General features: G+C 40.5%; 1 protein-coding gene and 1 long non-coding RNA gene across 4 annotated transcripts; one reads left to right on the top strand and one right to left on the bottom strand.

The window, feature by feature from the left end:
* The first annotated feature begins 474 nt into the window (after positions 1-474).
* On the top strand, positions 475-11,220 carry LOC121236871 (zinc finger protein BRUTUS-like At1g18910). Of its 3 annotated transcripts, none has more exons than XM_041133359.1 (12): positions 475-732; positions 3,930-4,148; positions 5,002-5,196; positions 5,274-5,626; positions 5,774-6,005; positions 6,215-7,935; positions 8,224-8,433; positions 8,531-8,668; positions 9,697-9,907; positions 10,017-10,076; positions 10,708-10,779; positions 10,871-11,220. In XM_041133359.1, the coding sequence occupies exons 1-12, from the start codon at positions 475-477 to the stop codon at positions 10,970-10,972; spliced, it is 3,771 nt and encodes a 1,256-aa protein (XP_040989293.1). In that variant the 3' UTR covers positions 10,973-11,220. The 3 variants fall into 3 exon arrangements, 2 of the variants coding, with proteins under 2 accessions (XP_040989293.1, XP_040989292.1); XM_041133358.1 differs by having other exon boundaries at positions 9,697-9,931; XR_005934823.1 differs by lacking the exons at positions 10,017-10,076; positions 10,708-10,779; positions 10,871-11,220 and having other exon boundaries at positions 8,502-8,668; positions 9,697-9,836.
* LOC121236872 lies at positions 3,492-24,392 on the bottom strand. The gene is made up of 3 exons (XR_005934824.1): positions 24,103-24,392; positions 10,551-10,554; positions 3,492-3,502 (listed from the first exon to the last, which is right to left on the bottom strand). It is a non-coding gene; the product is annotated as an uncharacterized LOC121236872 (long non-coding RNA).
* Between the last annotated feature and the right edge of the window lie 3,293 nt (positions 24,393-27,685).

The following is a 27,685-nucleotide window of genomic DNA, read 5'->3' as shown; positions in this document are numbered from 1 at the left end:
TAACCATGTAGTGAGTATAAAGTGTGCACTGCTACAATAGTTTCTCTCTAACATTATTCAAAGTACAAACATACCCTCCTCTACCTGTCACTCGGAGCGTGCACTACACGCTCCATTAAGGTGCTGGCGCCAGGCATTCTCAACGCTTCCCTTCTCCGAGAGTTCGGTACAACGTCTCCATCGGATTCCGGCACAACCAGACCATACATGCAATTTATATTCACAGAGAAATCAATCAATCAGTCAACAATACTATTAAACAAAAAAAAAAAAAAAAAAAGATAAAAAAGAAATAAAAATCAAAAAGAAAAACGAGCTTCCAACTTCCAAGAGCCAGTCTCTGAGAGTAGATTTGGGGAAGGGCTTAAATCCCTTCAACCACCTGTTTCTAAATCCTATGCGAGACCTTCCCTGCTCCTCTCTTTACGTTCATGGTGGGTGGTGGTGGTGGTTTTCTCGCTTTTCCCTTGGTGGATGGCCACCGAAGATGACGACACCGTTTTCCCCTCCGCGGGGTCTCTGGCTTCCGTTCCGCTCGCCGACGCTCCCATTCTCTTGTTCGTTTGCTTCCACAAGGCTCTCCGCTCCGAGCTATCCGAGCTGCGCCAACTGGCGGCGGCGGCGGCGGCGTCCGAGAGTGATTCCCACGGTCGGGAACTGGTGCTCGAGCTCCGACAGAGGTTCGAGTTTCTGAAGCTTGTTTGCAAGTACCACACTGCTGCGGAAGATGAGGTAACTGCTTGATTTTTGTCACTCTCTGTTTGCGTTTGGTTGCTGGGAAATTAATGGAAAAGGACGACAAATTTCAAACTTTGAGACATGCACTAAAGACACGTGGCAGATACTGGTTGCACAAGCCAAAATGCTTTTAATTTAGTCATTGACTTCAGTCTGCGCATAAAAAGCTTGTACAAGTAACATTCATCTACAATCAAAGCCAAAATAAATGGATATATAAATGAAGTATTAATTTTGAGTTTAATGGAAAATTAAGTTTTGCCTTGTTTTGGAGGGGGGGTGGGTTCGATTGTGAGGAATAAGAACATGGAAAAGCAAACGAGGAGAAAAAGGAATGTTATCGATTTCTCTCGTATTAAAGCACAAGTTTGGAGCAGTAAAGGTCATTAATATTTAGCTCTATGGGTTAGTTTGAGAGGAAATTATAGTTCTTCTCTGGGATGATCCAACTAATGAGAATCATCTTCTTTAAGGTTCAGTTCATTGTTGGTTCTAATCCTTCAATTTCCTGTCCTACCGAATGGAGCTCTAGAATTGTTAATCTTTGTTCTAGGCTCTTTAGCTTTTAGAATTTATGGATTTTAAAATCTGTAATTGTAAAAAGCCAGAGGTCACATTTGTGCTATATGATGTGAACTAACAACGAGAAAGTTGACTTTATATATATATACACACACACATACACACTAGGGAACAATCCCGGATGCGTTAGCCTCGAGGTGCACTTGGCATAATGATTTAAATACAAAAAAGTAAAAAAGTCAATAGCTTATTTGTCTAGGAAAAGAAAATACAAGGTTAAAGAAAGACAAAAAATAAGATTAAAAAAAAATCTAAACTTCAGCAAAGTATGAGCATTGGTCTGCATCCATATTGGATTATCTATTTACACTCTATATAATAATAAAATATTATTAATTTTTTATTTAAAAAAAATTGAAAGAAAAAGAAAGGAAAATGAGTACACTGTCAGAACAAAAAAGATATGAAAAAGAGACGTCAATTCATGTGCGCTGCGGGGCTATTAAGGGCCTTTTGGCAAAACATGATCTTTCATTAAATTCTACAAGGGAGCTACACGTCAAATGATCAAGGGTTATAAGGACCTTTTGGTAAAACAGGACCCTTCATTAAATTTTACAAGGAAGCTACACGTCAAATGGTCAAAGATTTTAAGATCCTTTTAGTAAAACAGGACTTAACGGACTTAACAGAAAAACAACAAAAGTTAACAGAAAAATAACAAAAGTTACTATTTACAGTTAGATAGCCACTTATTATAATAGAGTAGATGTAGATATATATATATATATATTAGGTTGCCTGCAGTATAATCGTAGCCAACTTAGAGCCAGGGAATCTTCTTTTAGTCAGAGGAGGAAATGCAAAATGGTGGCATTAATTTTCTTTTATTTCTGATTGTTGTGCAAGTTTTAGATTTTCTTTGACAAAAGATCAAGTAGTTTACATGTATCTGTCACTCAACGTCGTTTAGCAATGTGTGGATTTGTGAAGTCAGAACTATTTGCAGTTCAATCTAAAATACTGGCCTCTCCATTTATTAGATAGATAATATAAATCAGTAAGGACGTTATGTTGCACTTAATATAGAAGTTTTTTTTTTTCCTAATCAAACTTGCATTGAAGTTAAAGAGCAGAACACAAGAGGTGAGAGTGGGGGACCCTAACAAAAACCCCATTACAGAAATTGCAGCATATATAGAAGTTCATTTGTGTATGTTGATGCATAATCTTGGAGAGCCTGATAGGATGTAGTGTATGTTTTGTACTCTCCAATGAAAGGGTGACACTTAAGGGTTTTTTAATTGTTTTCCAAAATTATTGACCTACATTCAATTTTTTTTATTAATAATATATTTTAAAATCTATAAAATAAAAAAGCTGCTACCATCCTTTGGGGTGGTCCGGCCACCCTAGAGGTGGTCCACCTCTTTGGGTGGCTGGAGATTCACCCCAAGTGGGATGGCGCCAGTCACACAACAAATGGGGTGGGCGGCCACCCATGGGAGTGGCTCGGGTGGTCAGCCTTGTACGGTGGCCAGACCACCCCTAGGATGGTGGGCAACCACTTTTTATTTTTATTTTTTAAGTTAAGTTTAAATTTTTTCCTTTTGTATTAAGGATCTGATTCAGTGGGTGTTCTTTTTTTTTTTGGTCAATAAGTTGATGTCAACTTTGTATTGAAAGGTGTAAAGGATCCGGCTTACACTAGGTCCTGACTAAAGTTCAATGCATAATCTTAACCATAAACTAACTTAATGTTGCAAGTTATTTGGGTTTGCTCTTTGTTTTATATCTAATATACCGCCCATGTATTATGAGTACAATCAGTTTTCATTAGTTTGGGTAAATAAAAATAGAAAAGGGTAAATTACCAAACAACCCTAGAAACTACCATCATGCACCTCCAAATACAACTTGTCTCTAAAATCTAATTTTTTGCTGTGTTGCCCCCTAGGTCAGATTTAGGGTGTTAAATGTGTGTAAAATGAAGACATCACCCTTGTTTATAATAAAATAACATAGGTACCCTTTTCTGAAAAAAAAAAGTAGTGGCATAGCATGGGTAGCCATGCCCCATGGTCCTCCATGGGAACTGATCATGGGAAGCTCCCATAGTGGCCGTGTTCATGGCTCTCATACCAGCAATTTTAACGAGTAGTGTCATCTTCCATTTAATATCCCAATTTGACCAAGGGAAAACTCACATTAAAAGGTTTAATTTTGGGGGGAGTTGTTATGACTTTTAGTTTGTGGGTGGAATTGAGACTGGGATGATAGTTCCTGATAGAAAATGTTAGCAAAACAATGCAAGGGAGCAATGGAACTCAGGTCTACTTTTGGGTGGCTAGAAAGAGCATCTATCAAGAGACTTCGAGAGTTTGTGATAGAAGCTTTGAAGATCATGAGGCGGTCAATGGATGAGCTTAGAACTTTCTTTTAATACTTTATTCCATTGGACTCTTGTAATAGATTTTAGAGGTATGTTCTTGTATCACAAGGTCATCATGCACGGGTGATGCTCTTGTATATGTCCCATGTACTTGGGCTATTGTCTATCCCTAGTATCAATAAAATTTTGTTTAGCGATAAAAAAATAATAGTGATGCAAAACTGAAACCCAAATACTCATATATGGTTCCATGATTAGAACTTATATCTTCTTGCAGGTTATCTTCCTTGCACTAGACGTCCACATTAAAAATGTGGCATCCACATATTCACTTGAGCATGAAAGCTTTGATGAGCTCTTCAATTCTATTTTTCATTGCTTGGATGTTCTATTGGAGGAAGAAAAGAATATTTCCAAACCATTTCAAGAACTCGTTTGTTGTATTGGCACCATCCAGACGTCAATTTTCCAGCATATGTTGAAAGAAGAACAACAGGTAGGAATTTACTTCATCATTGATAATACTGCTCCAAAGGGTTACTTGTTTCTTTTTGTATTATTTTTCATCTAGGGCAATTTTATGCATCATTTGGCTTGTGAAATCCATTGTTACTCACTTGGTTGCAATCTATTTTAGTTCCTAGCTTGATTATATGGAAAACAAAACACAATTTAATAACCATTAAGTTAGTCAAAACTTTCAAGTTGTTGTTTTCTGGGTGATCCATTTGATATCACAATTTTCTTACTCAGCTTATGCTGGAAAGGACATATTTCGTTTGTCTGTGCCATCGTCCTATGGTTTAAAGTGATCTATGTTTACATTCTCTTGGTTCTGCATATGGCTTACCATGCATATTGGAGATGCAGTTTAGAATTCACTTTTGGGTGAGCGAAGTTATTGGAAGGGGCATTACCCCTTTTTTAATAAGTTAGGGGTCAAGGGCAGGAGGGGAAGAGTCAAAGCCACTTCCTCTTCATGATGTGTGGTCTCCAGCCTTGTTTGCATACCTTGGGGTAAAGTGGCATATTGTTTTGCATCAGGCATTAAATCAAGTTATACTTGGGCCATAAGTTGAGAAAAAAAAATTTTTTAGGCCATAAGTAGGATCATATAGTGTATCATACCAATGGTTCTCTAGGCCTCATTGTGTTCCATGGTAGTCTGCAGCCCTGCCATAGAGTACGGTGGCCCTCTTACTTTTATATTCACAATGTCATCCTTCAAGCATTTATTTCGAGTAACGTTGAATCTTGTTCTCTCATGCAGATTGAAATCTGTATGTTTTGTACATACGATCACAGTGTATATATATAAGATGTATGAGGTGTTAATGTGCAATGTACAGGTTTTTCCATTGCTGATGCAGCAATTCTCTTTGAAAGAACAAGGTTCACTTGTGTGGCAGTTCATATGCAGTGTTCCAGTAATTCTGATAGAGCAATTTTTGCCATGGATGATGTCCTTTCTTTCTCTGGAGGAACAATTGGATGTTACTCACTGTATGAAAGAAATTGTACCCGGAGAAAAAACATTGCAAGAGGTACACTCTCAGCCAAATTCTCACATCCGATTTGGATAAACATCCTGATTGTGTCTGGTTCAAATATGTTTGTGAAGGTGGTGAATTCTTGGCTTGGTAATGATGATCAACCCTCCTGCGGTTCCTACACCAGTGTTGGAAAAGACATTCAATGTCCTGATGGATCTGCAGATATGAGAGGGAAACTCAAAATGCATTTATCTAAATGGTCGTTTAGTGAAAACTGGAATTGGATAAAAGCACGCTTTATCCAAACAGATGTTGGACAAAATCCGATTGATTGTCTTAATATTTGGCATGGTGCCATCAGGAAAGATTTGAAAGAAATTCTGGAAGAGCTATATCAAATCAGAAGCTCAGGCTGTTTTTCAAATTTAGATTCAATAGTTATCCGGCTAAAATTCCTTGCTGATGTCCTTAGCTTCTACGGGTAATTCACATGGTTGCTGAAGCACTTCCTTTTAATATACACAGTATATTTGATCAAGTGCCTAGCAGAATCTCTTTCTTTTTTTCTTAAATAATTGTTTCTCGCTCATGCGTCATAAGTTTCAATTGAAAACTTTCTGATGTACAGCAATGCCTTGAAGACATTTTTTTACCCTGTGCTAAATCAACTTGCCAATTGCTGCCTGCCTCCCTCTGACGAACAATTCCTCAATGGTCATCATATTGAAGGTCTACTTCTGCTGCTACAATACAACCCTCAAAATGGTATATCGTTGTGCATGTTTCTGGAGAATCTTTGCAGGGAACTTGAGTCTTTCTTGTTGGAAGTGAACAAACAGTTTGCCTTTCAAGAAATGGAGGTAAACTGCTTAAAGACATTAATAAATAGCAAGAGAAGGGGAAAAATTCAACCTTTACTAGTATGCAGTAGTTAGTGATAATTGTGGGATGCTGATTCTAATTCTCTTAATGAATTCCAAAAGTTCCCTCTCAATTCTTGTCATCAATAAGTTATTTAGGAATGTTTTTCATATTGCCATCATTTGACCCTTTGTCCAGTTTCTAACAGGTATTTCCCATTATTAGCAAGAACTGCAGCCATGAATTGCAGCAGAGACTTCTGTATATGAGCCTTAATATAATGCCACTTGGATTGCTTAAGTGCGTAATCATGTGGTTTTCAGCTCAGTTATCTGAGGATGAATCCAGGTCCATTCTTCACAGCGTAAAGCAGGGAGATTCTTTTGTAAATAAATCTTTTGCATCCCTCTTACACAAGTGGTTTCAAACTGGTTACTCAGGAAAGACCTCTATTGAAAAACTAAGAGAGGATTTGCAGAGCATTTTCAAGAGCAGATGCTCTTTTATATCCGAGCAAATCAAGGAAGTCTTTGGGTCTTCTTCCTTAGCCTCAGGCATGAAACTCCCTGAAGGATCTAACCCAGGGCCAACTGAACCACCCTCTGCCAACAAGGGCAGTAACTGTTTTTCTTCATCTTCAAGCCCCCACACTGATAAGAAGTATGAGACATCCTACTCCAGTGGAATCAATCTACACATATTTTTCCCTGAAACAGTAAAGATAATAAATCCTTTTCGTAAGTTTCCTGGTGATGATGGTGGTTCCAGTTCCGTTATAAATGAACCAAAACCGGTGGATATCATCTTTTTCATCCACAAGGCTCTCAGGAAAGATTTGGAGTACCTTGTCTCTGGTTCAGCCCAGTTGGCTGAAAATTTAGGCCTCATCATTGACTTCCGTCGGCGATTTGACCTCATTCGTGTTCTATATCAGATCCACAGTGATGCAGAGGATGAGATTGCTTTTCCAGCTTTGGAGGCAAAGGGGACAGTCCAAAACATAAGCCACTCCTATACCATTGATCACCAACTGGAAGTTGAACACTTCAGTAGAATATCACACATTTTAGATAAGATGTATGAGTTGCAAGTTTCAGTTTCTAGTGCTGATTCAAATACGCAGGATCAAAGAATGCTGAAGCATCATCAACTGCGTAGGAGGCTGCAGGACATGTGCAAATCAATGCATAAATCACTCACCAGCCATATTCACCGTGAAGAAGTTGAACTTTGGCCCTCATTTAGAGAGAGCTTCTCCATTGAGGAGCAAGAAAAAATCATAGGACGTATGCTTGGAAGAACAAGAGCAGAAGTATTGCAAGATATGATACCCTGGCTCATGGCATCTTTGACAGTTGAAGAACAGCATACTCTGATGTCCTTATGGCGCAAGGCCGTGAGAAATACAATGTTTGATGAATGGTTAGGGGAATGGTGTGAAGAATATGATGTAGCAAAGGTGGTAGAGGAATCAAGCATCTCACCTTCATGGACTGCAGATCCACTAGAGATTATATCAACTTATCTGGCTAAAGAAGTCATTAACGAAGAAAATGATGGAATCATTGCTGAAAAGAAGAGTGATTTTCCACAAAGAGATCATGTTGATTTAGATGTCGAGACATTTAGAAACTGCGATGTGGATGATAAAGAAAAGGTCCTGAATAGGGATCAAAATAATTATGAATATTCAGTATGTACAAAACTTTCCAATGACAGTGACAAAAAGAGATGCTGTGAAGTGGCAGATGCCACAGACCAGATTGAAAAATCGGGCCAAGATTTTCAATTACCTAAGTCTTCTTTGCTCTGTGAACGCCTTCTGACAATGAGTCAAGAAGATCTGGAGGCTACAATTAGAAGAGTATCTCGAGATTCTTCCTTGGATCCGCAGAAAAAATCATATATAATCCAAAATCTGTTAATGAGGTTGGTATTATGCAATTTTTTAACCTTTTAATGTATTAATGTATTAATGTATATGCAATTGTGGCACATCCGCACATTGGATATTCTTCTAGCAAAATGAAATACTCATAGTCACCTGAATTTGGTTAAATAATCATATTCTTACTGGGTATGGTTCCCTTCTTACATTTGGTGAACTATGGGCCTATATGCTGTTGCAGACATCATTCTGCTCAGAGACCTGATTTTTTTTTTCATTTTGCTTACATGTCCACTGACTACATACTTATGGTGTTCATTCTGTATCAGCCGTTGGATTGTTAGACAACAGATATCCCATCCAGTTTCAAGCAATGGGGAAGATATTCCCGATCAGCATCCATCTTATCGGGACCAGCTCAAACTAACCTTTGGTTGCAAACACTACAAGAGGAACTGCAAACTTTTCGTTGCCTGTTGCAACCAGCTTTATACATGCAGACATTGCCATGATGAGGTGGCTGATCATTCTCTGGATAGGTATGACATTATGGTTACATTTCTGCTTTCACCTTGTCAATTTTCATGTTTTCTATTCTCTCCATCAGGTTTGCCACTGCTTCTGATATATATACAGGAAATCTGTTACAAAGATGATGTGCATGAAATGCTTGAAAATTCAGCCAATTGGGCGCTCGTGTTCCACTGTTTCCTGCGATAATTTTTCCATGGCAAAATATTATTGCAAGATCTGCAAGTTATTTGATGATGAAAGGTGAAACAGCATCGTTGATCTACTTCAGTATTCTAATTTTATGCAATGAAATTCAACAAATTTTGTTTCTTCATCCTTTTTACCGTAAGTGAAAATGAAAAAAAGGCCAAAACAAATAGCCATAAAAAGGACCATTATGACTGACTCTCGAAGCACTATTAGGACAAACACTTTAATTTAAATTGAAAAGGTATTTGGTGGATTGTATATATATATATATATATATATATAAAATTAAGACAGGCTTTGGCTCCCCATAATGACTATTTTATTTGACAAAGACACTTAGTTCTGTAATGGCCAATCGAGAGACAAACTAGTTAAATGACGTACAGGATTATGTTAATAATTCTCTAGGATATTATCTCCCTAGAAGACCATATGCATTAGAGCTTTCAAATGCTGCAGGTTTGACTCTTCAAAATTTAAAATTGTCTTCTATTCACAGCAAAGATGTCTAAACAACTTAATGTTAAAGCTGACATGCCTTGAGGATGGATTATAATCTTTAAAGAGCACCGACATGGTTGTATAATATCACAATATGTCAACGATTGCAACATCTCAGATATGGTTCAACCATGTATGTAGGAGAATTTAGATTTTATCTCAGCTTCTATATTTAAAATTATACATGTCATAAACTGACATTTTTCAATGGGTGTCTAATGTTGATCCACTCATGATTAATCATAAGGTGTCATGTTAAATTAAAGTAGAACTTATGTGCATTACAATGTAAATTATTGAGATTCCATCTACGCAACGGTTTGGAGCTGAGGGCTAAATGTGAGACTGTGTCGGACTTAACCCTACTCATAGCTACATAATATTGTTGAAAGAAGACAGTTGGATGACCTCGTTACGTTTTTGTATTCTGGACGGGGACTTCATAGTTCAATACTAAAAGATACTATGATAATAATATCCTTTGTACTTTTATGCTTATTTTCTTAAATATAGTTTAATTGAACAGCTTTCAGCCATTGAAAATTCTGACATTTATGATCTAATTGTTGCTTCAACAGAGAAATCTATCACTGTCCTTTCTGTAACCTGTGCCGAGTGGGGAAGGGACTGGGAATTGACTACATTCACTGCATGAACTGCAATGCTTGCATGTCACGTTCTCTTTCGGCTCATACATGTAGGGAGAAATGTTTAGAGGATAACTGCCCCATCTGCCATGAATACATATTCACATCTACCTCTCCAGTAAAGTGCCTTCCATGTGGTCATGTAATGCACTCAACATGTTTCCGGGTACTTCAATCTTATAATCTTCACTTTTTTCTTCACTTGGGAAAATTTCAGGCAACTTTACAGTTGCTACTGTTTCTGTTGCTAGGATTACACCTGTTCTCACTATACCTGCCCAATCTGTAGCAAGTCACTTGGGGACATGCAGGTTAGTTCCTAGATATTTCCTATCTAGTTCAGCTACTTTTGTGCTATGATATATAACAATATATTGCTGCAAATTAATATCTTCCAGAAAATGAAAATACAATTGAAATTAAACTGTTAATGAGCATCTACATCTTCAACATGATGAATTCATAACTTGAGTATTAAAATTAGTTATTTTAGCTAACGCTATTCTAGTGTCGAATCATTTTTTTAACCTTTTCTTTGTGAGTAATTTATTTCTATGGTTGTCTTGATGAAATCAAGCCATAAGAAGTAGATTAGGCAAAAGCTAATATGCTTCGAGGCAAATCAGCTTAACCAATAGGACCTACTCATTGTTGACTTGATATAACAAAATGTCTCAAGTGCTGGAGTCTCTAAAGGGTCAATATTCGTGCATTTCTAACTTAAGAGCTATTAACTGGCAAATAGTAACGGTTAGAGCAAAGAAAGCCTCTCGCGCATCTTGCACTTCACTTTGAATTTTCACTTAAATTTCATTTGTTATATGTTTGAAAAGCACTTTCTGTGAAGATTCAATTGAGCAATTTGTCATTCATCTCAATGAGTCAAACCGTCTCCAAATGTTGTTGTCTTGATGTAGTTCCTAAGTTATGAATGTATTGCAGATATATTTTAGAATGTTAGATGCACAGTTAGCCGAGGAGAAAATTCCAAATGAGTATGCTGGAATAACTCAGGTTCACCATTTCTCTTTTAAGTTTTCATATTGAACTTGTATTTTGACGATTCTTCTAGATATATGTTGATCGACTGTGGAGCAATTTGCAGGCCATACTATGCAATGATTGTGAGAAGAGAGGAGCCGCACCCTTCCATTGGCTTCACCACAAATGCTCTTATTGTGGCTCATACAATACTAGACTCACATAGTTCTGATTCATTGTGAGTGGGAATAGTTGCATCATCAAGCTACTTTGTATAGAAAGACGAAGTTGTATAAATGATCTACATGCTATCCAATTAGGATTATGAAAGTACTCTGTAATGAGGTTGTAATTTCTCTATTTGTCCACGAGAGAGAATTTGAAATTGTTAGCCCCTTTCTTTCTCTTTTCCAACGACTTTTAGTTTGTGGATTTTGAGATTTTGAATGTATAATATTTTTTCTTTCTCTAGCATTAACTAAGTGTGCTTATATATTAATAATGTAATCAATCCACAGGGTTGGCACTTGGTGCCTTGGTCTAGGTGGTATGCTCCTTCCAGGTTTAATGTTTGAGCTTTCGGGTGCAAACAATTTCTAAGGGTCAAGTTCTATCGGAGAATAGCATATGATTTACTTGATCCGTGTGATGGAGACGCATTCTATGGATTTGGAATTTACCAGAATAAAACAGACATGTTGTGTTTGTACGGTTTTCGAGATTCATTATCATAAAAAATATTAATAATGTAATCTAAATTTCTATTATACGTAATCGATAAAGATTATTTAGTGCATATAAATAATAAAAGCAAAAAATGTTCCTAGTTATGACAGTCTATCCTAAAGATGCTTTTGAAACTCTGTAAGTGACCAGTTATTATGGGTCGAGAGGGTGTTGGAGTGGATGCTAGCAGTAGAGGTTGAAGGAGTATGGTAGTTGAAAGGAAGATAAATGTGAAGCATTGATAGTTTTATTTGTTGAAGACTTGAAGAATACGATGCCGTTTCTGGTTATTGGGACGGTGTCATTTATTGTAGTTGTCACTGATAATAAGTAGCACAACGTTTTTTTGTTTGGTGAGATGGTGATTGAACTAAGTGAAGTGGCGTCGTTTTGTAGTGTTTTGTTTTGATAGTGTAAATATGGTACTGTATTGATGGAAACTAACGAAGTATAAATAGATCACGAAATAGAGGGAAAATTACTCTCAGAAAATTCATACAACAGATTCTCTCTCTCTCTCTCCTCTCTAATTCTTGTTCTTCTTCTTGGAGATTGACTGTCTCGAACAAGTCATCAACAGGGCCCATTACAATTGGTATCAGTAGTCATGGTTAAAGAACTTGATCCTATGCTCAGATTGTTGACTCAGTGAACCACCTTCGGCATCAGAAACAGAGAGAGGATGCAATTGCACTTTTGGTACAACAACGGGAGGCTGCTAGGGTTGACAGGGAAACCCAGGATAAGAGATTCAATGACCTGTTGCAGCAAATTTCGAGAATTTCTTGGGATGGTTCAGAGGGTAATCATGTAGCAGCAACATGAAATTTTCAAGATACTCAGACTTTTGTTAGAAATGGTGATCTTAACGAAGGTGTGGGTGAGGTGCATCACAGAGAAATATATGACAGAGATTTTATCAAGGGGGTTAAGTTGGAATTTCCAAGATTTACAGGCCATAATCTATCTGCATAGGTGGATAGAGCCAACCAATACTTTTTATATAACCAAGATCCTCATGTTGAGAGGATCTTCATAGTCTCTTTTCATATGGATAAGGAGGCATTAATTTGATTTCAAGATGCTAGTGAGGTAGGAGCATTTCATTTGTGGAAAGAATTTGTATAGGCCATACAAACAAGATTCGGGTCATCTCCTTATGATGATCCCATGGAGGCTCATACACAGCTTAAGCATGTTAGCACAGTTACTACCTATAAAGCTGAATTCGAAGTCCTTTCTAATAGAATTAGGGGAGTCCATGAAAAAAAATAAACTTAGTTGTTTCTTGAGTGGCCTAAGAGGTGAAGTGAGGTTGTCTGTTAGGATGTTAAATCCTATTACTTTGAATGATGCATTTGGATTGGAAAAAATCCAAGAACAATATGTGTTGAGTACTAGAAGACCTTGGAGGAATGGGTCTATGGATTCTAGTCAGTTAGGTCCAGGGTCCAATATGTATAAAACTAGATAGACTGGTTCCATTTTGGGAACACTTAAAAACTCAGCTTACATCAAAGATCATTTTCAAAAAGTGTCTTGAGGCTCAGATGCAAGAAAGAAGGAAGAAGGGTCTTTGCTACTTTTGTGATGACAAGTGGCATCAAGGCCATCGATGCCTTGAGCCAAAACTTTCTCTGTTGGAAGGAATGGAGTTATTGGATAGTTCTGATAGTGTTATCGGTTGGGGGTAGGAAAGAATGACAGAAAATGGAGAGGAACAAACTAGGTTTGTGGAGAAATCAAAGTTTTGAATATCGTTTTAGTGACCGTTTCGGTCTAGGCATTAGAACGAAATATTTCGGTACCGGTATTGTTTTGAGGTAGTCTATATATGAATAAATTATATATATATATATAAATAATGTTCCAAAATAACAACAATATCCTGATCAATATTGAAGTCTTAAAAATTATTATTCAGGCAAATTATTGAAGTGTTTCAAACATATCCTGACCAATATATTTACAATATTGCATAAATATTTACAACAAAAAAAAAACACTGCATAAATATTTACAACAAAAATGGATCCAAAATGCTAATTAAAAGTGAATGGCGATTTTGTAATTAAGAGTGAACTAAAAGGTGTTTTTCGTAAATAAACTCTTTTGAAACTCAAAGCCCAAAGGGCTTTTTCGATATTGAAATGGATTCTTTAATCCTCTCCATCAACTCTTTCTCAGTTTTCTCAAAAAGTTTTTTTCAGTTCTCAGTTTCAACTTTCTCCATCTTCAGATATACTTTTCCTCCATTTTCAGTTTCTAACTTTCTCCATTTTTAGAAATCTTGATCTTCATATATAATGGCTTAAGAGTCCCATTTCTCAAACGCAACCCAACCCCCTTTTCAAATCTACTTTTGTTCTTCAGATCGACGCTGCCGATAGGACATCGTGACACCACGCCGTCGCAGACTCGCAGGGATGAGACTCATTTGCTCGTGTTGCTCCTTCGTCGCAGGTCGACGCCCACCTCCAAGGTCCATTGTCTTAGTTATCTTGATGGTGTTATTTAGATTTTCTATACCGGGCAAAATCTAAAAATCAGAAGGTATTGATCAAAATGACCGATATTTGACCCGGTACGAAACACCCACCTCCACTGTGTCGGATATTGTTCCAGCACGGTAAATTTTGACTGTACCGACTGGTACGAAACAATATTTAAAACTTTGGGAGAAATAGCCTCAATCTCTTTATAGGCCATTGTGGCGGTTCCAAGCCCTAAGACAATGAAATTTGCTGGTCAGTTAAGGAAAAGAAGAGTGGTAATTTTGATAGATACAGGCAATGTCCACAATTTTGTGGATACTTTAGTAGCTTCCAAGTGTAATATGCCTATACAGCAAGACCAGTGCATACAAGTAAGGGTAGCCAATGGACATGTGGTTAATAGTGAAGGGAAGTGTATCGTAGTAGGGTTGAAGAACCTTCACCATCAATTTTTTTTACATTATCTTTGGGTGGTTGTGATACAATCTTGGGAATGCTATGGTTATTGTCACTTGGCCCTATCTTTTGGGACTTTGTAGAATTGAAGATGCATTTTATTTACAAGGGGAGAGGCATATGTCTTAAGGGCATTACAATTTTACAGAATGAGATGGTGAATGATAAAGAGATTTCAAGAATCTCTAAGTTGGGGTAAAAGGGATTATTGTTGCAGTTAGTTACAAGTGATGTTACAAAATCTGTATCTAGTGAGGTTGAAAATGTTCTTGAGCTGTTGGGCAATTTGAGGAACCTAAGGGTTTACCTCCTCAAAGGTCTCATGACCATCAAATTAATTTGAAGCAGGAATCATCACCAGTTAGTGTGAGGCCTTATAGTTATCCCTATTATCAAAAGGCCTCATTTGTTTTCACAACATATCTCATCTCATTTCCTTTTATTTAATCTCTTCTAATCAATACAAATTTTCCAAATTTCTACATAAAATAAAATAAACAATTCAACTTTTTCAAATTCCAAAACAATAATAATATTAAAAAATATATTCTAACAATACTTTATTCAATTTTTAACTTTTATCTCAACTCATATCATCCTATCTCATCTGCGAAAATAAACGAGGCTTGAGATTGAGAAGGTTGTCAAAGAGTTTTTAGAATCAGGTGTGATTTGACCAAGTCAGTCCCCATTCTCCTCTTCTACTTTGTTGGTCAGGAAGTCTGATGGCACATAGAGGATGTGCATTGATTACAGGGTATTGAATGAAGCTATGAAAGATAGGTATCCAACTCCTGTAGTGGATGAACTACTAAAGGAGCTTTTTGGTTTAACCATTTTCTCTAAGCTGGATCCGAGGGTAGGATATCATCAAATTCGAATGAGAGTGAAGACATTTACAAGACAACTTTTAGAACACATTAGGGATATTATGAGTTCTTTGTAATGCCTTTTGAACTCACTAATACCCCCTCAACATTTCAAGGATTCATGAATGAGGTGTTCAAGCCTTTTTTTTAAGGAAATTTGTCATAGTATTTTTTGATGATATCCTTGTTTATAGCAAGGATTTATGGTCACATTTGATGCATTTGAGTTCAATTTTGCATACTCTACAACAACATCAGTTGTATGCTAAGCAATCTAAGTGCAAGCTTGCATGTGGCGAGATCGAATATTTGGGCCATTTGATTTCTAAAGATAGGGTCAGGGTAGATCCTAAGAAGCTGGAATCCATGATTAGTTGGCCAATACTAAAAAACCTAAAGTCATTAAGGGTTTTTTGGGATTGATAGGTTACTATAGGAAGTTTATCAAGGGGTATGGACAGATAGTTGCTCCTTTGACAACTTTGCTAAAGAAAGATGCATTTCTTTGGAATGAGGGAGCGACACAGTCATTCAACCAACTCAAGGCAACAGTTACAAATCCTCTTGTACTCTCATTACCAGATTTTTCTAAAGTTTTTGTAATAGAATGTGATATTTGTGGAACTGGTATTAGTGTTGTGTTGATGCAAGAGCAGAGGCCATTAGCCTTCCTCAGTCATGCTCTTAAGGGTAAGGATTTGCAACTCTTTACTTATGAGAAAGAACTACTAGCCTTGGTTTTATCAATCAAGAAGTGAAGACCCTGTCTTCTTGGAGGCTCGTTTATAGTTAGGACTGATCACCACAGCCTTAAATATTTGTTAGAGAAGAAGGTTAGCACAACTTCACAACAGAAATGGCTCTCTAAGTTGCTTGGATATGAATTTTGCATAGAATACAAAAGAAGGCGGGGTAGAGAACATGGTAGCTGATGACTTGTCTAGAAGATATCAAGATGAAAAATCAATATTGTTGGCTGCTATATGTTTCCCAACTCCAACCTGGTTAGTAGAATTGAAGGTTGCTTGTGTAGAAGATTAGACAGCGGAGTTCATCACCTCATTGCAACTAGATCCTTTTTCTCATCCTTCCTTTGGTTTTAAACATGGTCTTTTGTTTTTAAAAAGAAAGAATTTATCTTCCTAACTATTCTGAGCTGAAGTTGAAGATTTTACACTTTATTCATGCTAGTCCATCTGCAGGTCATTCTGGTCTTCACAAGTCTTTGAAGAGTGCTAGAACTGACTTTTCTTGGTTTAGTTTGAAGTCTAAAGTTAAGCAATTCATTCGTGAATGTGAGGTGTGTCAAAGGTACAAGGTGGAGACTATGCATCCTGTTGAGTTGCTACAACCCTTGCCTATACCACAACAAGTATGGACTGATGTTTCTATGGATTTTGTAGAGGATCTACCCATTCCAAGGGGTAACTTGTTCTTTGTAGCTCTGTGGCTTCATATTGTAACTTGTTCTTTGTAACTTTGTGGCTTAATGTTGTAACTTGTTCTTTGTAACTTTGCAGCTTCATGTTGTAACTTGTGATTATTAATGATATTACCTTATATTCTGTTGTGCCTGACTATTTGTCTCTGAGTATTTTTTCTCTGTTGTTTTCTTTCGTCCTTTTCTTTTTATGGCTGACTTGAGGGTTTTGTTGCAGGAGGTTATGGGCTCGGTGTTAAGCGGGGGTGTTTTCGCCGCCTAGGCCCCATGGTCCACCCCACCGGCACCTAGCCTGTTCCTAACGACCCTGCAGGCCAACAGCTTTCCTGCCCATGCTGTTTTTGTCAGACTTTATTCAGTAGTTGTTCTCTCAAGGCTTTTAGTGACGGTCTATCAAGGCTGATGTCTCTTTGCCTTCTTCTTACACCGATTTCCTCTTTTTGCCGTCTGTCTTGCAAACATGCTTTATCTTGCCTAGTCCTTTTTTTCTTCCATTTTGTGTTGTTGTGCTTTACTTCGATACATTACTAAAAGAAAAGAAAAAAAGCTATGTCAATGTTTGTTGGCCTTCGCTTGCCGCTACCGGCTGAGGGGATGGAATTCCTCCCCTAAGAGTTAAGCCATGCCGGTGGAATTCCAGCTGCCTCCTCGGGGGAGAGGCTGGGTAGCGTTTTGCTAACCTACCTCTGTGCCCCTCCCGAGTAGCGTCATTGCCGCAATGTTGGATATGGGTAGGCTAGGCTACTCTTTGCAACAATGATGGTCGAGATTAATTCTTCAGGTACTCGTGGGGTTGATCCCGCTCTCCACCACAGGGAGACATGGCAGCCGCTGGCTCGGGCTATCTCCTTGGTCCATGGGGAGGTAAGCTATCCAGAAAATTTGGAATTGGACTCGTCCTTCTCATTTGGCATTTCATGTTTAATCCGTAGTTGGAAAACCTAGGCTTCCTGGCCTATATCATAACGTGTTTATCATTTTCTACCATGTCGCTGATGTCCGTGCTGCCGACGTTCATGTATCTGATGTCCGTGTTCTTTGGTGCAGTATTTGGATTGTCAATAGACTCAGCCCGCACTCCGTTGGGGAGAGATCAAAATGTCTCACACCAAACCGTCTTTTTGTCCCTCGGGGAAGTAATTTAGATAGCGATGTGGCTGATTTGCTCCTTCATTGCAGCTTAGGTCAGGGTAAGTGTTTGGGAAACCTTGGGGCTGGACCCGCTCTCCTTCGCGGGAAGGATAAGGCGACCTTTGGCTCAACCTGTCCCTTTGTTCCGCACGGGAGGTATGTAGTTCGGGCAGTCTATATCTAGACTCGCTCCCGCCTGTTGACACCATAAGAAAGGGTAAGTTTGGGTGAGACTGGCGCTGAACCCACACTTAGTAGTAGCGGAGGCTAGGGTAAGTTACTCGGGTAGCCGTGGGGCTGGTCCTGCTCTCCATTGCAAGAGGGACAAGGCAACCTTTCGGCCTACCTTTCCCTCTAGTAACCTGTTCGGAGATAAGTTGTTCGGGCAGTCTATATCTGGACCCGCTTCTGCCTGTTGATGCTTACGAGAAAGGTAAATCTTCATTTTTGAGTAGCTGATAACTACTCGCACTCCATTGGGAGGGGTCGGAATGGCTCAAGCTAGACTGCCCCTTTCCCCCTAGGAAGTAATTCGGACAGTGATGTGGCTGGTCTGTTCCTTCACCACAATGGGAGTTGGGGTAAGTATTCGGGCAGCCTCAAAGCTGGACATGCTCTCATTCGCGGGAAGGGCAAGGCGGCCTTTGGCTCAACCCATCCCTTTGTTCCTTGCGGAAGGTAGGTTGTTCAGGCAATCTGTATCTGGACCCGTTCCCTCCTGTTGACACCGCAGGAAAGGATAAATTTGGGTCAAGCTGGCGTACTTCGTTGTAGCAGAGGCTGAGGTAAGTTGTTCGGGTAGCCGTGTGGCTAATCCCGCTCTCCGTGGTGGGAGGGATAAGGCAACCTTTCGGCTTACCTTTCCTTCTGGTATCTTGTGGGGAGGTAAGTCGTTTGGTCAGTTTGTAACTAGACTTGCTCCCGCCTGTTGACACTTACGATGAGGGTAAGTCTTTTTCCTTTAGGTAGCGGAGGATTGGCACGTACTCTGTTGCAGAAGGGATAAGGCAACCTTTAGACCTACATTTCCCTTTAGTATCCCGCAGAGAAGGTAATTAGGATAGTGATGTGGCTGGTCTGCTCCTTCACTGCGATGGGAGTCAGGGTAAGTTATTCGGACCCCGAGGGGCTGGTCCTGCTCTCTTGGACGGGGTGGATGAGCCACCTGCTCACCTATCATCCTTCGTGGAGAGGTAGGTTGTTCAGATAGTTTGGGACTGAACCCGCTCCCGTCCGTTGACAATCGCAGGGAAGGGTAAGTTTAGGTCAGGTTAGCGTTGATCCCACACTTCATCGCAGCGGAGTCTGGGGTAAGTAGTTCGGGTAGCCGTGAGGCTGATCCCGCTCTCCACTATGGGAGGCACAAGGCAACCTTTCGGCCTACCTTTCCCTCTGGTATCCTGCAGGGAGGAAAGTCATTTCGGCAGTTTACAACTAGACCTCTGCTCCTGCCTATTAACGCTCATGATGAAGGTAAGTTTTTGTCTTCCAGTGGTCGAGGGTCGACCCGCACTTCTCCACGAGAGGGGTAGAGTATCCTTAGGCATTACACTCGTCCATTTCGCTTCGCGGGAAGATAAGTTGTTGATGGAAATTTTGTTAATTTCACTGATGTAGATTACATTGATGGAGATTTGGATGACTTTGTCGATGGAGAGTACGTTGATTTTGTTGATGGGGATAATGTTGATGGAGTGTTCGTTGGTGGAGAGTTCGTTATGTCCCTAAACTGTGCCATTGAAATACAACACTTCTTTTATTAGGGCTTGTAGCGTATAGCTTAGCAATAAAAATTTTGTAGATGTTCGGTGTTCCAGGGGTGGGGTAGCTCATTCCCCTGGGAGTCTCAGAGCTGGTAGGAGCTCGAATGATTTGTGGCGATGACCACATAGTGGCTTTCCCATCGGGGGCATAGCTTTCCCAAGTCTCGCGTCGTTGCTCCTGCCTCTTTGATTACGAGATCTCCAACCTTAAATGTTTTTGAGCACACTTGCTTGTTGAAGCATCTCTCGGTCCTCCTTTGTTGGTCGCGGTTCTTCTCTCGACCTCCAGTTTTACTTCTTCCAACAAATCAAGTTGTTCCTTTAGCTGCATATCATTGGATGTTTGCTCAAAGTGTTGAACTTTGTAGGCGGGTATTCTGATCTGGTGACTTCGCCTCGTGACTGTAAGTGAGGGTGAAGAGATTTTCCCTTGTCAGCATTTTCATTGTGACCTGGTTGGCCCACAAGACAACAAAAAGTTCCTCTGCCCACGCCCTCTTTCTATCGTCAAGCTGTTTCTTGAGCATTCTCATCAGTGTTTTGTTGGTCACCTTCACTTGCTCATTAGACTGGGGGTGTCCTCTGGATGAGTACGGGAAATCAATCCCCAATTCCTGGCACCAATTACGGTAGTGATCGAAATCAAACTGTCTCCTGTTATCTGATACAATAGTGCGAGATGCTAAACTTGCAAACCACCGTCTTCCATAGGAATCGCATGATGTTGTTCTCCATGATGGTTGCTAAAGCCTCGGCCTCGACCCACTTGGTGAAGTAGTCCACAGCTACTACCACAAACTTTACTCCCCTTATTAGGGAAAAGTGGGCTATCCAGGTCAATTCTCCGCTGGGCGAAAGGCCAAGGCAACGCGATCGAAGTTAATTCTTTCGGTGGGCAGTGGGGAGCCTTGGCATATTCTTGGCACTTTTGGCATTTCCACGCATACTCCTAGGCATTTTGTAGGGCTCGGGGCCAGTAATACCCCACCCTTACTACTTTCCCGGCTAGCACCTTTCCTCTTGAGTGACTGCCGCAGATCCCTTTATGTATTTCTGCCAACACATACTACGCTTTTTCATGAGAGATGCACCTCAAAAAGGCGCCGAGTGGCCCCTCTAATACATTTGAGTGTAGCATGCTGTTCTATTTCTAATCTTCCTGGCTTCGTGTCTGTCTTTGGGCACCTCATTAGTTTCCAAGTACTTGAGAATGTCCTCTGCCCAATTTGGGGCTCCGGGCCGTATTTCCATTACCTCGATCCCTATAGCAGGTACTTCCATGGTTTGGATTATCTACTCTGGTAGGGGGAGTCTTCCCTTACAGACTCCATGCACGCCAACTTTTTCGCCTTCTGATTTTTTGCCCTCGGCACCTGCTGAATCTAAAAGTACTTGAAATGGGGGTGGTCGGCCTCTACTAGTGTTAAGTACTTTTCTATTTGTCATTTGTTACAGCAAATTCCCCTCACACTTGATTGATCGCCACCTAAGAGTCGGCCCATACCTCAATTTCGGTGGCACCCAAAGACCTAGCCACCACCAATCCTGAAAGCAGCCCTTCGTACTCCGTCTCATTTTCTTCATTTTGAATGCCAATTTGATGGCATAATTGTACTCCTCTCCTTCAGATGTAATGATGTGCACTCACATTCCCCCTCCAGCCCGACAAGATGAGCCGTCAACGAATAGTTGCCAGGGCTTCAAGGGATGTGCATGATCGTTCTCTGTCAGGAAACCAGTAAACTCAGCAACAAAGTCTGCCATCACTTGTCCCTTGATGGTGTTTTGTGATGTATAGCCAATGTCAAATTTGCTAAGCTCCACTGCCCAGTTCATGAGCCGGCCTGAGGCGTCCGGTCGTTGCAATATCTTTTTCAAGGGGGTTTCTGTGAGGACTCTTACTGGGTGAGCTTGGAAGTAAGGGCGTAGCTTGCGTGTGGTTACTACTAGTGCAAATGTCAATTGTTCTATGAGGGGTATCTAGCTTCGGCCCTAAGATATGCTCAACTGGTGTAATAGACTGGACTCTAGACTCCATTCTCTTCATGCACTAAAGCTGAGGAGACAGCCTGGGTAGAGACAACCAGGTACATGGTCAATATCTCCCCACACTGAGGTTGGCTGAGGAGTGGGGGGCTCGTGAGGTACTTCTTGAGCGTTTCGAATGCTAGGTTGCACTCGTCGTCCCATACCTGTGCCTTTTGTAGGACCTTCAAGAAAGGTAGGCACTTAACGATAGATCTTGACATGAACTTGTTGAGAGCTGCCACTCGCCCGGCCAGCCTTTGCACCTCATTTATGTTTCACGGTGGGGCCATGTTAAGGATGAGCTCCACATTCTCGGGGTTGGCTTTGATTCCGCATTCTGACACCATGAATCCTAAGATCTTCCCTGATCCACACCGAAGGCGCACTTTGCCGGGTTTAACTTCTTCTGGTACTGCCTTAGTATTGTGAAAGTCTCCTTCAAGTCGTTCAGGTGTTGTTCCAAGGTCCCACTCTTAACCAACAGGTTGTTCACATAGACCTCCATGTTTCTTCCTATTTGATTTTTGAACATGTGGTTGACCAGCTGCTGGTAGGTGGCACCTACATTCTTAAGCCCAAAAGGCATCGCTGTGTAACAATACATGCTTCAGTTAGTGATGAATGAAGTCTTCTGACTCTTCTCTTCATCCTCAGGGTTCATGTGAATCTGGTTATATCCATAATTGTCATCCATGAAGCTGAGCATATGGTGGCCCGATGTGGAGTCGACAATCAGGTCGATGCGAGGAAGTAGGAAGCTATCTTTCGAGTAGGCCTTGTGAGGTCGGTGAAGTCAACATGCGTTCTCCATTTTCCATTTGATTTCTTTATGAGTACCACATTGGATAGCCATTCCGGATAGTGGGCTTCTCAAATAAATCCAGCGGCTAACAGGCGGTCCGCATCCTTAGTTATGGCGAAGTTCTTTTCTGCACTGACGCTTCGGCCTGTTTGCCTCACTCCTTTGGCCTTTGGGTCTACGCTAAGGCTGTGCTGTATGATTTTGGGGGTATTCCAGGCATGTCCTCGTGGCTCTAGGTAAATACATCCTGGTGCTTAGTGAGGAGTTATTGCATGGCACTCCGTACCTCAAGTGTCATTTTGCTGCCAATCCTCACCATTGCTTTTGGTCTGTCCAGGTTGAGGGGGACGAGTTCCAACGGCTCATTTGGTTTCGCCTTTCTAAGCCTCTACTCATCTTAGACCTCACCTTTGGCTGGTGCACAGTTGGGAGGTAGTGGCAAGGTGTAATCATCCACCATAGGGCACACCGTGCTTACCCCTCCATTCGGATGTATATCTTCAAGGCTGTGCTCCAATCTTTCTTCCGTGGCATCCCCTTCAATGTTGGGAGTTTGGTTCTTTCACTGGTCATTTTCGATGTTCATTAGCACTATTGGTGAGCCTTCGAGTTGTTTGAAATGGGTTGTTGTAAGCATACGAAGTACACGCAATATCTATAATGATCCCACAGACGGAGCCATTGTTAATGTCGTGTTTCATACGCCTTTGGGCCAGGTTCCAGCAACTTAGGTCTTCAGGACTTGGGGCTGTAAAAGTAGTGAGGAAGGCAACTGGGAGAGGGCGGCCTTGGGGCAGGGAGTCTCCAATGCCAAAGTTAGCAAATTCACTTAGAAGTTTATAAATAAGTGAGAGAGTTTAGAGATCAAAGACAGTTTCTCGTACCTGAGAGTTGCTATTTATACCATGGTCTTGGGAGGGGACAAATCATGTATGTCCCTATGGAGTCCATTCCTTCAGTATTGTTCTTTTTGTTAGTCTTTTAATGTAGCATGGCTCTGCGACGGCTTCATTATTGTTGCATGTAGTTCGGGTAGCGGTGCCATGAATATGGCATGGTCTCCTGATTTACTTTATCTTTGGTGGTCCGTTGATGTTCCTATGTCAAAGGATTGAGGGTACTCCATATTTCCCGCTACGCCCTGTGCAAGTCCCCATGACCAAGGTGTGGCTGAGCGATGTCATGCAGGTTTATCCCGTGAGCCACTTGAATACTTTTCCTTGTGGGTGTCTTGCTTCATGGGTGTTCTTCGAACCCTAGAGTCGGGTATTGAGTCGAGGCCCAATGGGCCTATGAAGTGGGGAAAAATCCCCTTACATTACTGCTGCCTCATGTAGGAGTCTGGGCCATGTCTCAGTTCTAGTGTGCCTAATCATCCTCTCAGCCCCTGATACCACATATATTATAACGCATCATATCTGTGTACTTGTTTCTTTTACCCATCCAAGGTCTTGTAGTCAAGCTCCCTTCTGCCTTTGCACTTGTGGGCCAATCTTTGTCTGGCTTGAGGAAACCCTAGCATGCCTTCGTTACCTTTTGGGAGGCCTGCACCCCATAGAAATCGTCTACTTGAGACTATCCATTTGCCCGTAGGTCCTGGCAAAAGGTTGGAATTCTAGCTTTTCTAGAGTGGTATCTAACTGACGCCAAAGGGCATATAATTTAGAGACTTTGAAACAAGGATTCAAACGATTAGTTGATTTATTTCTTTAACTTCACTATTGATTTCGAAGAGATACAATTCGAAAGTTTTATTTTTATTTTATGAATATTCAAGAGCTAAGACCATTCCAATGCCCCTTTCTGGAGAGTTGTATGCTATGTTCAGGAAGGATGAATTGCTCCTGAAAAGGAATTTATTGATTATCTCCCAATTGGTTGGACTGTTCAGTTCATCGATGGTTGGCAAGTATGATGGTCCTAATGATGATCTTGAACATATTTCGTGTGACCGGTGAGTTTAAAAAACCTTGTGAATTAACTTGGGTTATAGGTGTAACTCAAAGTGTGGGATTGTAAGGCACAACTGTTCATTCCAAGACCATTAAGGGATAATTTGAAAAGTAAAACTTGAGATTGTAGGTTTATCGAGTATGAAGAGAACGGAAGTGGCTACATATTTTATCACTTTGATCGAGGATTGATAGAAAGTAGAAATGTTGTTTTCTTGGAAAATACATAACTAATTATTCTAGTTGATTAGATAGATTTATTAATTGATCATGAAAATCAACAAATCTCTATAGAATATGACAGTGAAAATCTTGACGTTACTCGGATACAGACTAATAAAAAAAAAAAAAAAGTTAGATCAAAATCAATTTTCAATATTGATGTTGGAGACAATGTGAGTAAAGAACCAAATGACCATCAATATTGTTTCAAGATCACTATACTTTAAATACTAGTTTGGAGAATTTAGAAAATGATCTTGAAATTTTTCTGAGCCAATCAATAGCATTGATTCAGATAAATCGTTTGAGGTCATGAAAGATGAATTAGAATCGATTAATAAAAATAACATTTGGGAGTTAACCGAACTTCCAAAGGATAGGCCAAGATACTTTAGATCAATTGGCAACACCTTGGTTTCTCACTAAGAGAACCAAGGATCGAATCTCCCCTCCCCCATGTATCAAAAAAAAAAAAAAACTTCCAAATGATAGAAAAGCTATTGGTTGCAAGTGGGTTCTTAGAAGAATATTTAAAGTTGATGGAAGTTTGGAAAAATACAAAGCAAGATTAGTGGCTAAAGGATACACTCAACAATCAAGTGTAGACTTTGAGGATACCTGTTTGCCTGTGGCGAAGTTCACATCTGTAAGGATAATCATGTTTATTGTTGTCAAGATCAATTTGAAATTACATTAGTTAGATGTAAAGATGGTTTTATCTTTATTATTCAGCCAGAAGGATTCCAAATTTAAGAACGTGAAGAAAAAGTCTACAAGTTGAATAAGTCACTATATGAACTTAAGTAATCTTCAAGACAATGGTACTTGAAGTTTCACTAGACAATTTTAGAAATTAGATATGAAATGAGTCTACTAGATCACTGTATATACACATAAAAAATGATAATAAAGTAATATTATTATATTTATATGTTGTGATATATTACTAGCAATTAATTATCTAGATATGATGTATAATGTGAAACCCAACCCATTTCAACCAAGACCCTTAGGATAGTTAAGGCCAGCCCGGCCAAAATTGCATGTTTTGGACCCAAAACACACAAAGCCTAATCTTTTCCTTCATCTTTTCTTCTCTCCCCTCCCTTCTCTCCCTCACGCTGCACCCTCCCCCCCAGCCCTTCTCTTTCTCTTTTCTCCCCTGCAACTCGTGACCTTGTTGCTACCTCCTCTGCCACCGTTTGACCACCATAGCCCTTCCTCGCCAATAAGCTCCTCTGCTCTATCTCCCTTGTTCTTCCTCTATTTGTCTCCTTCTCTCTCACACTCTCTCTCTACTCACATTAAGCTTGTTGTTGAGCAGTGCTCACAGTTGCAGTACCAGCCATGTCGTGCCGACTGCCCCTCCCATGACTCTTGTTGAATCCCGATGGCCTTGAGAAGAGACCCCCCTTTGACCATCTCCCTCTTCAGTTTCATGGTCCTCTCTCATCGTCGTCATCTCTCTCTCTCTCTTCTAGTCTCTCTCTTAGCTTTGGCTTTGCCACCACCATCCACTGTCGTCTGACCTCATGAACGGGCAGATCTGCCATGGATCTCAACTAGCCATTTAGATTTGTTGTCGCATCGCATCCTCCTTGCCCACGCCAATTGCCATCGATTTTTCTTTCTCAAATCTATTACCTCTATCTCTCTCTTAGCTCCTCTGCCACCGTTTGCCCCGTCGTCCAACGTTAGCCGTGATGGGCTCCTTTCGATCTCAACCTCTATCCCTTAGATCTCTCTTTTCTCTCTCGGATTCTCTCTCCTCCTCTCACTCTGTTTCTCTTTCCTAGGGATCCACCGTAAACTTCGTCCCACCATTGCTATCATCCCGTCGTGTTCACGTGATTCCTTAGCCATGGCGGCACTCACAGAACCTCCCACCCTCTCTCTCTCTCTCTCTCTCTCTCTCTCCACTGTGCACGACTAGGGAAGCCTAGCTTAGCCACCGATTCCCCTTTTCGCTGTGATACCTTGCAACACACCCCAACACCATTCTCTATGTAGCTCTCATATCTCGTTCGCCACCCACTGCTGCCAGTTGCTAGCCACATGCTGCAACCACTATTACAACAAGCCCCACTGCCATACTCAACTGAAGCCTCCTTGTACACCCCATTGTCACCGCATCCTCCATTTTAAATACAATTGTGAACCACCACCCGAGAACCACTAAGCACGCACAAATGACGTCTCTCTACCCAAGACACCCACACAATGCCTCGAAGGACCACTGACTCATTGCTGGAGGTGATGCTTACAACTAGCCGCTATGTTTGGGATGCTTCGATCATCCAAAAGTTTTCCTACCCGTTATAAGTGGTTCTTGGACTAGCTTTTAAAATAACTGTAGTTGGGAAAATTATGAACCTGTGTTTTGTGCATTCTGATTGTGACTAGTGGTCAGATTAATTATGTGAAGCGTTGGGTTTGATTTGTACCGATGAATGTGAATTGGCCGGGGGCCCTGTGGAGCATTGGGAATAAATTATAGTTGGATGTGAGTCTATGGGCCCTGAGCAGTGTTGGGAATTCAATTTGCAGAGTTGTGATGTTGGGAATTGACTTGCTGTAAAGTTGTGTTTTTTTGTTTTGTTTTGATTCATAATAAATTATGTTTCGATGCCATACGCTTATTAACTATTGCTCGATGTTTGCATTATATTTGTTACATTTCACTAACACTGTTGTAATTGTGCTTTGAATAATGCCGAAATAGGTAAAATTGTTGGTGTTTTTTTTTTTTTTTTTCTCAAGGATTATTTTGTGGGTGTGTGTGTATCATGACCCCAAGCTGAGATGAGAAATTATCTTAGTGGAGCTCCTCTGGTCACTCGAGACCTCACAAAACTGAGTGAGGTCCCTTGGGTTGTCGTCGAGCGACAACGGGCTCAAGCGAGACTGTAATGCTCTTGGGCTGACTCCGTGATCTCTCTACTGGCGAAGGCTAGAGGATGACTAGTCACGTACCTTCGGGCACGGAGCTGGCATAGCTTGTTATGAAGTCACATGTACGGTTGTTACCCATGGTGTGACGAAGGGAGCTAGAGT

This window comes from Juglans microcarpa x Juglans regia, chromosome 6S, assembly GCF_004785595.1.
Source record: "Juglans microcarpa x Juglans regia isolate MS1-56 chromosome 6S, Jm3101_v1.0, whole genome shotgun sequence".
In the NCBI taxonomy this organism is placed as follows: domain Eukaryota; kingdom Viridiplantae; phylum Streptophyta; class Magnoliopsida; order Fagales; family Juglandaceae; genus Juglans; species Juglans microcarpa x Juglans regia.
This window is presented reverse-complemented; position numbering and strand designations above follow the sequence as displayed.

Excerpts from the sequence above, each read along its gene's own strand:
- LOC121236871 (XM_041133358.1), top strand. The coding sequence starts at position 475 with ATGGCCACCGAAGATGACGACACCGTTTTCCCCTCCGCGGGGTCTCTG. Across the intron at positions 5,627-5,773 it reads GATGTCCTTAGCTTCTACGG|CAATGCCTTGAAGACATTTT; the intron begins GTAATTCACATG and ends TCTGATGTACAG. Across the intron at positions 6,006-6,214 it reads TTGCCTTTCAAGAAATGGAG|GTATTTCCCATTATTAGCAA; the intron begins GTAAACTGCTTA and ends AGTTTCTAACAG.